The 12195-nt window shown below is 46.4% G+C and overlaps 1 protein-coding gene across 3 annotated transcripts in view; it reads left to right on the forward strand.

The window, feature by feature from the left end:
• Positions 1–10125: 10125 nt before the first annotated feature.
• Positions 10126–12195, forward strand: part of SLC22A23 (solute carrier family 22 member 23) — a 109993-nt gene continuing 107923 nt past the window's right edge. The window contains exon 1 of one of the 3 annotated variants that reach the window (XM_077181362.1): positions 10126–11564. In XM_077181362.1, coding sequence (XP_077037477.1) covers positions 11034–11564 — 531 coding nt within the window. In that variant the 5' untranslated portion in view covers positions 10126–11033. The remainder of the gene's footprint in view (positions 11565–12195) is intronic. The other 2 variants (XM_054644412.2, XM_054644420.2) reach the window with 2 other exon arrangements.

The following is a 12195-nucleotide window of genomic DNA, read 5'->3' on the forward strand; positions in this document are numbered from 1 at the left end:
TTTTTTCTTCAGCCAAACCAAATGCTGACTGTTTTGCAAAAAGGTGAAGCTGACATTAATGTTTTCCATGACAGTAGTGGCCAGCCCTTAAAATGGAAGGAATAGAGATGCCTAGTATCAGTCGTAACTCAGGAGCTTGTACCTTATGCAATGAAAAGTCTGATTTAGAGCTCACTGGATTTTTAGGTAAATTCACTTAAAAAAAACAACAGCCCCTGAACTTTGTCCAACTTGGACTCTGTTCCTCTTTTTCTGTTTTTAAAACAAGTAATTATTAGCTTTGTACCATTCCTACTTTTTCCACTTCTAAGATGGTGAGGAAAAGAAACTTTGTCCTAAATTTTAAAACTTACTATCTGTAGTTTTCTTCACTTTTTAGTAGAGGTCAGTGCTCATTAAGCACTGCACTGGTTTGCCTGGAGATTTTGGAGCTGGTTGGATGCTTCATTCCCAACAGAGTGAACAACATCCTTTACATCTACATTCATCAGCTGGATAAAGGTTTGCCCTCAAATCTGAAAATAGTGGAAGGATGTGTTTAAGTATCTAAGAAGAAAGCTTTAAAATAACTGGCTCCAGAAGCATTTTCCCATAGCAACATGCTTTTAAAAATAATTGAGGGAGGTTAACAGAGAATTCCTGCATAATTACACAAATACATCTTCATCTTTTACTGGGGGGTTCTTAATCACAAAAGCATGTAGCAGAGGAGAAGCTGAACGGGGCACCAGTTAATCATCTGCTTCAGGTAGGCTTATGAAACTAAGCAGGAGCCAGAGAGGTGCCTGGTCAGGATAACAGTCTGACACTGAATAAGGAGATCATGAGTAGGTCAACACTGCTAGCCTAACAATCTCCCTCCTGCCTAAAGCCCAGGAATAGTGTTACAGCCAATTACCATACAGAGCCTTTTGTCAAAAGCCAAATTACCAGGAACACTTGATCCTTATGGAAAAGAACTGGAGATAAGAAATGTCCTGCTTAGGACAGCTAAAAAAATCACAGAAGGCTTTTGCCAGGGTAGGTTTGGGCTCACTGCCTATCTCATTCCAAACCACCACGAAAATGATGGAAGCCTTTGATGTTCTCCCATGACGCCGTCACAAGTAGGAACAATTTGCAACATTTGCAATCACTAGTGCAGACTTTTTACTTTGTAAGTGCTAGCTGCTTAAAACTCATTGCCCAGCTGATGTCTTCCTGAGGAAAATGGATGAACCCCTGGCATGGCTGAAAAGAATGTTTGCTTGACACCAGGTACAGGTTTGCCAGCAAGACTCAGCCTCCTCCTTGCTGATTGTGGCCATCAGGATTTCCTCTTCTGCTGGTTGACCATCCATTGACCACCTGAGTGGGTAGTGGGAGGCAGGGAAAGACCACAGCAAAAGCTGCTCATGAATTATCCTTTGTTATCTCTTAATTACAAACAGAAATCTTGTATGGATGAAAGTCTAATTACTTTGTCCAACATCATCCTGTACCAGGTCTACTTCTTCATGCAATTGTTTACAATCTGCTGCTTTCTTTGGGGTTTTTTAAGCCTGGGGAGGTTTTGTTGCTGTTTGTTCTTTTTTTAAGCCAAACCTCTCCAACTCCAGCTGACTCATCCCTTACAGCATTTCTTCTTGATCCAGGTGTAACATCTCATTCTCTGCTTGCTGCTGGCAGCTTTTCCATCCTAGCAAAACTTTTCTAACTAGATGTCTGCAGCTGCAAAGGAACTTGAGTTTCCAGACTGTCTTCTGTATTTTCAGACTTCTCAGACTCAGCATCCTCACTGGACAGCAAAAGGAAAAAAAAAGCTGGGACAAGTCTGCAGTGGGTTATTTGTTGAAGTATAACATGGTATGACTAATGCTCCTTACCTTTCTTCAGCTAGTTGGGTGTGTGCTGAGCAAACATCCTGGCAAGCTGCATGTGACAGCCAGATCCTACTGGTCCAGAACAAAACTAGTTGGAATTTCACCCTTCAGTTCAAATGCACCAGGTCCTGGGGCTCTTGTAGTGTAAAATATAGAGCTCATTGGATGAACAAAGGGGCCTACCTGTCTCCTTCTCTCCCTTCCTCCCTTTTTCTCTCTCTTTGTTTTATTTTTATTTATTTATTTATTTATTTCAGGAGTCCGGAGACTCCTTGATTTCAAGCCGCACAAATTCACGTAAAAAAACTCCACTGTGTTAGAAATGCTTGGCATTTCCAGGGTAGTGGTTAACAGCTCAAGACAACCATTGCTAGCATGCTGGAAACTGGGTTTTGACCTTCATGAGGTAAGATATAAATCAGTGGTTATGCCTGAAGAGACAAAGTCTGCCAGAGTGACCACACTGCAGAGCTGCATTTGCACAAGCTGGCTTGACTTCCAGATAATTACAAACCTTTTAAATGTAGCAGTGCAAGCCTCTTATCTCTCAAATCTTCAAATGTTTGTAGGAAATACAACCAAAATGTTAAATATTTTGTTATGATTTTTTCCCCAACTTCTTTTTTTTCCCCTCTTTTGTTCTTAAGATCATTATTTTATTTAATAAAAAATTTCTTGAGGAAAATCAACATGCTCTTTCCACAACTAGAATTAATGCTCTTATTTCCCTCCTAAGCCTTATGTGTGCTGCCATACTTGGTTTGTATGTAGACAAGAGGGAATATGCTTTTCTCCTTGACATTTTGGAAAGGATTTATCAGGAGAGCAATGAGCTGAGCCATGAGCCACAGGTGCAAGTGTCTACTGTGGATGAGCAGTGGGACAGTATCAAGGGCTGTATGAGAAGAGAGAAGAGAAGAGAAGAGAGGAGAGGAGAGGAGAGGAGAGGAGAGGAGAGGAGAGGAGAGGAGAGGAGAGGAGAGGAGAGGAGAGGAGAGGAGAGGAGAGGAGAGGAGAGGAGAGGAGAGGAGAGGAGAGGAGAGGAGAGGAGAGGAGAGGAGAGGAGAGGAGAGGAGAGGAGAGGAGAGGAGAGGAGAGGAGAGGAGAGGAGAGGAGAGGAGAGGAGAGGAGAGGAGAGGAGAGGAGAGGAGAAGAGAAGAGAAGAGAAGAGAAGAGAAGAGAAGAGAAGAGAAGAGAAGAGAAGAGAAGAGAAGAGAAGAGAAGAGAAGAGAAGAGAAGAGAAGAGAAGAGAAGAGAAGAGAGTTGAGTTAAAAGGGACCTACAGTGGCCAGCTAGTCTATCTGCAATCAGGTCTTGGCAGTGAGTACCAGATAACACACAAACAGATGGGTATATATATGTCAACATCATGTGGCAACACAACCTGCTTTAATTGAGACTTTGCTCCTTCTCAGCCTCTCCATGTGTAACATCCAGTTGGGCCTGCATTGAAGGATAGAAAAAAGGCTAAAGTCCTTCTGCAAGGTGTAATTTATCTGTCTGAGGACTGCACTCTGAGTCACCGAGTTCCCTCAGGGTGTCCTGGATCCTTCCTTCAATAATCCTTAAGGAATGTCCTAGGTGCCGTCTGGTTTTTGCTTTCCCTTTAGAAACTGAGTTGTACAGTGAAAGTGACAGTAGGCATCTGCATATAGCTGGCTGTGACTCCCATTATAGGTGAAAATGCACCCATCTTGCTCCTGAAATAAGTATTACTATTTCAGCCTCAGTATTTCTGTTAAGAATCTGTCAGCAGCCTTAGAGGAGGATGCAGAAAATACACACATATATTTGCACTAAGTGGTTTTTCAGCATCAGATATTCCGCTACCATGTTATGACCAAGGGAATATAAAATGAATGCTGCTAGAGACTTTGGTCTTTTGAAGCAGAAATCCAGCTCAAAGCCTGTTTAATTTAATTTAATCTAATTTAATTGTTCATTTAATTTCATTTATTTAATTCTACTATTTGAAGTCTGTTTAAAATAAAAAAGCCACTGGACTGACTTAATTCCTACTTGATTTCACTGCAGTCCATTGAGGCATTCAAACAAGCTGTGTCTAAAATTATGTACACTGTAGAACTTGTCTTGTGTAAGCACTGGTTAGTGTTTTGCATTGTTTTAATGTATACACACAGACAAAAAGCCCTACATTTAAGCACCATGAAGAATGCAAAATTAGGCACTTGAAAGCCAAAAATTACTAAAATAGTTTGTGTAAGTCTAATTTGGCTTCTCTGTGTGTTCACATAATGTCTGTGTGTTATACACATACATATATATATAAAGTGCATAATACTTGTGTATGTACAGTGGGAAAAGCCTTTAATTATGTGACTACTTTTTTGTCCACCGAGTGTTTGCTTTATGGAGTGAACAGGATAGACCTGCTTTACATGTGGGTCACCTTACTGGGAAGCCAGCTGTTCCCAGTACAGCACTGCCTCGTTAATTGTAGAGGCAGGTGAATCACAAGTGAGGTGGGAGACTGCATGAAGAGTCACTGCTTCTCCAGAAAATGAAATTCGTCACTTAGAAAGTCAACTGGCTGGCTGCTGACAGGCATAGAGGTATCTGAGAGAGCTCCTGAACCCCTCTCAAGGAAAATTATCAGGACAAGGTCATGCAATTCAAGTTGCTGTTCAGTGTGAACCTCACTGATCTACATGACTGTAAAGCAGGGGATCCATGCAGGAACTGCCCTGAAGGCAGGTTGGAAGGGGAAACAATTTCTAGCTAGGAATGGTCAGAGCAGCTGGTGGAAGTAAATTCCTCTGATGGCACCAGTGAGAACAGCTTGGTCCAGGTTGTGAATCTCTATCTTGCTGTACAGTCATTCAGAGTCCACATCAGTACCATTGTTTTTGTTAGACAAATTCATAGACTTTAAAAAAAAAAAAAAGGTAGTAGAACCAAGTTTACTTTCCTTAAACTTAAACCTTAAGTCAGATTAATTTACTCTAATTATCTTACCTAGTTTTAATTCTTTATTAATCCAGTGCTATACCAGCTGCTCCATCACTTTGCCCAGGAGTGATCTCAGGCTTCTCTCTCTTCCTCAAAGCATAGTATGATGCTATTCCAGTTGCATTTGTCTAATTTTGTGAGTCCATGCCTTAAGACTCTGGAATTTGATTTGCAAAAACACTGCACAATCACAGTTGCCAATAGGATCTGGGCTTCAAAAATGCAAAATGCTGCACTGTACTCTAGAATGTTAAACAGCTGCAAGTACCCAAAACATCAAGGATTGTACCTTAACCTATCTGCCTCTGAGATTACCAATATCAAAAGAAGGTAATAAACCTTCCCCTTACAGAGACATCATGAAAATAAATGCATCAGTATTGGTGAAGCACTTGGATACTTCAAAGGGGAGAATTTTAAGTCCTATAAGAGCATTAATCATTAGTTTTTGAAAGCAGGGTGGAAGATAGTAAATTAAATAAGTCATGAGGCTACATACCAAACAAGGAGAAAACAAAGTATTGAAATGCTTCTCATTAAGACACGGATACTCAAAGGTATTTTAACTGTTGAGAATCAAGCTTCTTAGGTGAGCATCTATTTTTTTTTATTTACTTTTATTTTTAACTGAACAAAACAGGAGATCTGCAAGAAAAATTGTCAGCGATTATGTAATTATAGGTTGTAGCATAATGCACTATTCAATAAATTTTGCATCAGAATGTATGTGCACCAAATCTAGGGCACAAATTGACATTGCCCAAGCAATCTTAGTTACAGCATTTACCAATGTCACATTGCTTGACTTTGCAACACATACGATTTTTCCCAATAATTAGTGTACAAATAATTTTCTCTGGTTTTAGGATAATACACAAAGTCATCCACATTCTTCCATGTGCTCACATCTGTAGGAGACGGGATGGGAACTCTTCTCTTGCTTCATCCCTCCCTATATGGGGTACATACCTCTGGCAGCAGAGTAAATAACACAAATAATTGGTTGTCATCTTCTTTGAATCAGCATCAGGAGGGACAGAACATTTTGCCTGTGAGTTTCACCAGTGTTTGCTGACATCAGAACAACAGTGGAAGTCAGGCATTGTTGGTTCTATCAGGATCATAGGAGAGCACACTGAAATACGCACAGGCTTTTCTAGCTGTTCCCCTGGTGGCTTAGCCCCTTTTACCACTTTCAGCTCATTATTCTTTCTTTTGGTTTATCTTACCTCACATCCAGCTTTGACAATACTCAACTGACCCTCCTGAGCTGAAAAATCCCTTATAGCATTTTGATAAAGCACTGCATGTCCAGATCCAACCCCACAGAAGACTAGAGAGCTCCTGATCCTTTTCAAATTGAATTTTCATATGATCCTATGAAGCCACCATGCTTTTCTCCAGCATTTAAATAGTCTTCATTCCAATATGGAAGTTTATTAATCAAACTTTGTACCAAGTAGCTTGGGTTTATTACACTGTCATAATTCCACCTCTACAGTAAAAGATTCCTTTAGACAAAAAAGGCAATGAAGCATGCATCCCATAAAACAATAAAATATAGCTAAGGTTGTTGCTATGGAAGGAAGTTGCTGCAAATTCCACATAAAACAGAAATTTATGCCAGGAGTTCTTCAAAGTACTATGGCTGGCCTTACAACAATGTGAAAATGTTAACACCAGGGCTAATGGAGCTCGATTTTTTTTCCTTCCTTTGTGTAAACATGATAATATTTCTCTGTGTCCTGGCTTGAAACCCTCTTGAGCTGCAGCAGGTGCCAATAGACAGGATGTTTGTTCTGCAACAGGACAATCAAACTGCTCCTGTCAGAGTAGGTCATGGTCACCTTCTCTGTTCCTCCACTGCAAACTGTTGATGACCCAGGTCATAAAAATGGTGCCCAAATTTTCTAATATAACTCAGTGAAGGTGGATAAATAAACAAAATACATTGATTTGTTTTCTTCTTGAATACAGCTTATGTTTTAAACTGTATCTTTTTGCATTCCTGTGAAGGATTACCCCTGGTTCTTCTCTCTCAGGTCAAAAAGGCACTGCTGGAGAAACCCTGCTTGATCACAAAATGTAGCTCCTCATGAAACCTTGCTCAGGAGAGAGAGTCTTGATGCTTAACTTCAGCATTTGTTCTTATGTAGGGTCTACCACCCATCTGAAATATTCCTTTAAAACAATTTTCATTTCCTCATTTAAACCAAAAACAGTTTTCACAGGAATATGTGAAGGCATTTCTCTTTTTTGAATCATTTTTTCCCTTAACATTTTGCTTCAGTAGTACTTATTTCATCAAAAATTTATTTCTTAGCTCCTAGAAATGTGTTTTCTTTCCCTTTTGTCTGCAACCTTCTTCTACTCAGAAACAGTCTCCTGAGGATCACTGTTTCAAGGGCAGAACTTCTGCTACGCAAAATATGTAACCCTCAGGAAAATGCTACCTTTGAAATTTTTCTGTTCCAAACAAAAACTGAGGATGTAGAAGCAGCCCAGAAAAGGTGCTTGGGATGAAAATGTTTGATCAGTTTGAGTAAGGGTTGTAACCTCTCATTACACACTTTTCATTGTACTGTATAACTTTATTCTCTTTCTACAGACCTACTACATCTTCTCTTGCTTCTCTAAGGGATCTTCTTTTCCTTCCCATTTCTCCCCAATTTTCAATTCTTTGCTTTCTTCAGTCAAATTTCTCTGTCCTCAGAACTTACACTTGAGACCTCCATTCCTAAAATTCTCTTCCCCTCAACATTTGGACTTGCCAGTCCCAAGCCATGATGAGGCCCTTTCCCATTAGTGGGAAAAGACAGTGAGTGGAAGCTGGGAGTTTCTAGAAGACCACAAATAATCACATTGCAGAAGAATTTTAGGTACATCAGGAAGCAGGCAATTGGGCTAATCATGAGGTCACAAAAAAACAAGCACAGAGAAAGCAGATCTTTCCATGGGATGAGTGCAGAAATGCTGCTTGGCAAGAATGGATAAGGACAAACACAAAAAAGCCAATACAACAAATAAAACTTCACTAGCAAGAGCATCCCAAGTAATGAGAAACCATCAGTGGTAAGAGGAAGTCAAGAGCAAGTGGATTACTCATCAGATAGAAAAAGCTATTGACTGATGCCAGAGAGGGCTCAGATTGCCTCAGGTCTTCTTTGCACCAGTCTCAGCTAAAAGAGGTCACGTTTGATCAGGTGACTAAATGTGATGCACATTAATGACAAGGGAATAAGGCTTCAGCCCAGGCTGGGGCAGAACAAGAATACAAGAATAGGTAACATCAAGATGTTCAAAGCAACAGTCTGGCTGCACTTTATGCCAGGGTAGTGAAGGAAGTGGCTCAAACAGCATTGGAAACACTCATGTTTATCTTTGAGAAACCAGGGAATAAATAAGGGCAAGAAATAAGCAAACTGATGCCTGTCTTTAAAAGTGGCATTTGAAAATAAATAAATAAGCCAGTTTTTCACCCCAGAAAGCATCTAGTACAAATAGACACACAATTTGTAGACAGGTAGAACACAATAGGGTAAGCAACTATTAATATGAACTTGTCAACTAGAAACTGGGACAATATGGGCAAATTTCCCTTGGAATGAGGAGCAGAGCATGTTATGGAAGAGGGGAGAGTGGACTCCACTCATCTGTGCCTTGATTAGGCTCTATGAACATGCTTATGAGGAAGGGAGTTCAGCTAATCTGAAAAATTTAGGCAGGGGGTACAGAAGTTTGGAAACAGCAGTTGTCAGTGTTTTACAAGCAAGAGGGTGGATTATAAATGCAGTTCCAAAGGGGGTGTTTCGTTAGCAGCCTTCAGAGATGGCATTAACTGGGAAGCAACTGTAAACAGATTGGAGGATGACATAAGAATTCAAAATAACCCTAAGGTTCTTGGAAAGCAAAGAACTGAAAATGACTGAAATACAATGAGGGGAATTGCTTTTGCAGGCAGGGTTACCCCCTGCACACACAGAGGCTGGGGCACTGCTCAGCACGGGCTGCAGACAGCAGCTGAGGAGAGACCAAAGAGCTGCAGGCAATCAGTGGCCAAAGAGACTGCAGCAGAAGCAGACAAATTGCAGCTGGTCATCTTAAAGAAAACATGGCACAGGGACGTGATAGCAGCCATCAGATGTAAAAGGATACTGCAACACAGAAAGAGAAGACTTCCCTTGGCAGGGACCACCACATTCACATTTCAGCAAGGAATATTCAGAGAGGAGGATAAAGTGTCACCTGGAGAGGCTGTAGGGCCTCTGAAGTACTGAGTGTTCTTCAGAGCAGAGCCAGGGAAGCCCCACAAAAGGGACACAGAGACACACTGAAGTGGTGTAGATGTGAAACCTTTCTGGTATCCTCTGTAAGACAAAGAGCTAAAGGGAGGAAGATCTAAGGCATTAATGGTGTACAATAATTTGCTAGCATAGACGAGATCAAGTACATGAAATTCCATCAACAACTTGCTCTTCCATTTATATTTGGCAATGACACCCATCCTCTTCTAATGCACACAAGCATTTTCTGCTCACTAACTGTGTTCACGTGTACAAGCGTATATTGATCTGTTTCCTCTCCTTCCCTTCTTACAAAGGAAAAAATAACTGCACAGTTCAGTAATGCACGGGCTGTGCTCTACGATGAAAATAGTCTGAGTCACTTACACGCTGAAGTAAATTTAGCTTAACATAAAAATAACCTTCACAAATTTGAAATGCCTGTTTTACAATTAACGTCAGGTGCTAACAGGATATAATTTTCTCCTAAGTGTGTACTGATGTGACAGGCTGACTGAAGCGATGCAGGCACGTCTCCTCGCCGCCCTCTGGGTCTCAGAAATGCCCCCTTCACCTTTCGGCTCTTCCCTCCGAGTCTCGTCCTTTCCTCAGCCACACAGGGTGCTCCTGCGGCTCGGCGATGCGGTGCGCTCCCGCCCAGCCCGCTGCAGCCGCGCTGCGTTGTTAAAGGCACACATACCGTGTAAATAATTGATACGGAGCGGGCGCGCTGCGGAGCCCGAGCGCCTCCTCCTCCTCCTCTTCCCCAGCCCTCGCCCTGCCCGCCCCGCGGCCCTACCTGCCCCGGCCCGCCGGAGCGCGGCGCGGCCGCGGGGCGGCGCGGAGCCCCCGCCAAGCCGCCCCGCGCCCACCCCGCCCCGCGGCGCCGTCCCGCCCCCGGCGGCGGCGGGTCCCTGGCGGGGGCCGGGCCGGGCCGGCGGCGCGGCGGGAGCAGGTGCGGCCGCCCGGCACGGCGGGGGCGGAGCGGGGAGCGGCAGGTGGGGGCTGCCGGGAGGCGGAGGGCGAGGAGCCGGGAGGGTTTGTCCGCCCGCCTCTGGAGGTGCGGCCGGCGGCACGGCGCGGCGAGCGGGCTGCCGCGGGAGGCGCACGGCGGTGGCGGCGGCGGTGACCGCGTCCGCAGCCCGGGCCGCGGAGGGGCCGGCGGGGCCCCTTGCTGCAGAGCCAGATGTACGGGACGCGGGGCTGCGAAGGGTCGGCGGGGAGGTGCTGGGGGCTGCCGCCGCCGCTGCTGCCGCGGCCGGGGGGGAGCCCTTAGCTGTGCGGGAAGCGGGGAAGCCGCGTCGGGAGCTGTTATTTTCCCCTCCTTCCTTTGCCTTCCCTCTTGTCCCTCCTCCCCCTCCTCACCAAAACCGGGAGAGGAGGCGTGTTCGGTGCCTTGCAGCACCGGTTTTGCTTGGTTTGTTGTTGCAGGGTTTGGTTCTCAGGGCGGCTGGGTTTTTTCTTTTTTTCTCTTTTCTCTTCCAACCTCCCCGCCTTCTCCCTTCCTCTCCTTTGGCCCATCGTATGCTCGGATCCGGCTGGATCCTTCCTTCGCTTTTCGGCGGTGCCTCTCGGAAGGGGGAAGGGAGAGCTGGGATGAGTGCAGCTTGACGCACAGGCGAGGAGCGGGGGGGCACCGGCGGCAGCTGCAGCGGTTCGTGGCCGCAGGCTGCGGGTGAGGAACGGAGAGAGCGAGGGGCTCCCTCGGTGCCTCCCCCTTTCTTCACCCCTGTCCTTCCTCCCCTCCTCCCTCTCTCCCTCCCCCATCCGTCTCCTGCCGGGTCCGGCTGGGAGCGTGTGTGCAATATCTTACGTTGCAAGGTGTGTGAGTGTGTGCGCGGAGCGGAGGGAGGGAAGGACTCGCGAGGGAGCCGGGGCTGCCCCGGCCCCCCCTATGTGAGCCTCTCCGGGCGGCTGGATGGCGATAGACCGACGCCGTGAGGCGGGCGGCGGGGGCCGGCCGCTGCCCGAGGAGAACGGCTCGGTGCCGGGGGCCGTGGGGGGGGGCGCCGCCGCCCCCCCGGGGCCTCCCCCCGCCAACGCCGCCGGGGCCGAGATCCAGGCGCTGCCGGTGCCGCCGCCCGCCGCCGCCTGCAGCCCCCTGCTCCTCGACTACGACGGCTCGGTGCTACCCTTCCTTGGGGGGCTGGGCGGCCGGTACCAGCGGACCCTGGTGCTGCTCACCTGGGTCCCGGCGCTCGTCATCGGCTTCAGCAAGTTCTCGGACTCCTTCCTCCTGGACCAGCCCGACTTCTGGTGCCGGGAGGCGGACGGGCAGGGCAACTGGAGCGGGACCCTGGCGCCGATCCACGCCAACCACAGCGGCAACGGGAGCATCTTCCCCCCGCCCGGGCTGCCCACCCCCGCGGGGGGCAACGCCAGCGAGTGCAGCTGCCGCGAGTGGCACTACCGCATCCGAGCCGGCCTCGTCCAAAACGTCGTGAGCAAGGTGAGAAAGGCGACTTCCCTGGGCCCCCCTCCCTGTCCAGCCCTCGCGGACCCTCTCGGCACCCGCTCTTTCCAAGGCAAGGGGAGCAGCTGGGCACGATGCAGATCTGTCCTTGCGTGCTGTAGCTGGGTCAGTCAAGTCCCCGTGGGTGAACCTCCCACCCGGAGAAAGCCAGTCCCACACCCGCGCAGCCCTTTCCCTCCCGGGGTGTCGCACCAGGTGTCCTGCCTGTGGATTTGTACCCGCACACTGCTTGCAGCGCTAAGCTGCAAAGTTATGACCTGAAACGGGATCCTGTGCGTCTCTTTGAGTTCCTAGTACTGTCCTGCTGTCTCTGGGTGTCTGTGGGAAAGATGCTGGAGGCATGTGCCCCAGATGATAAGGGGAAAGGGTTGAGGAGAGGGCTCTGCTTGATCTTTGTGCGAGTATATTGAAGCAGCCCTACACGCCGCAAACCAGGTTGATTTTTGGGGAAGCAGAAGAAATGGTGACTGTTGTGTGTAAAATAAGCCAAAAGTTCTCTTGAATTCTTCTGGTTATGTACTTATTCTCTTGAAAACTGTCTTGGCAGAGGAATTAAAGAAATGTCTCACATGAGTTGTTTTACTCCAGAATCAGAAAGTGCATGCTG

Source organism: Agelaius phoeniceus, chromosome 1 (assembly GCF_051311805.1).
Source record: "Agelaius phoeniceus isolate bAgePho1 chromosome 1, bAgePho1.hap1, whole genome shotgun sequence".
NCBI classification, from domain to species: domain Eukaryota; kingdom Metazoa; phylum Chordata; class Aves; order Passeriformes; family Icteridae; genus Agelaius; species Agelaius phoeniceus.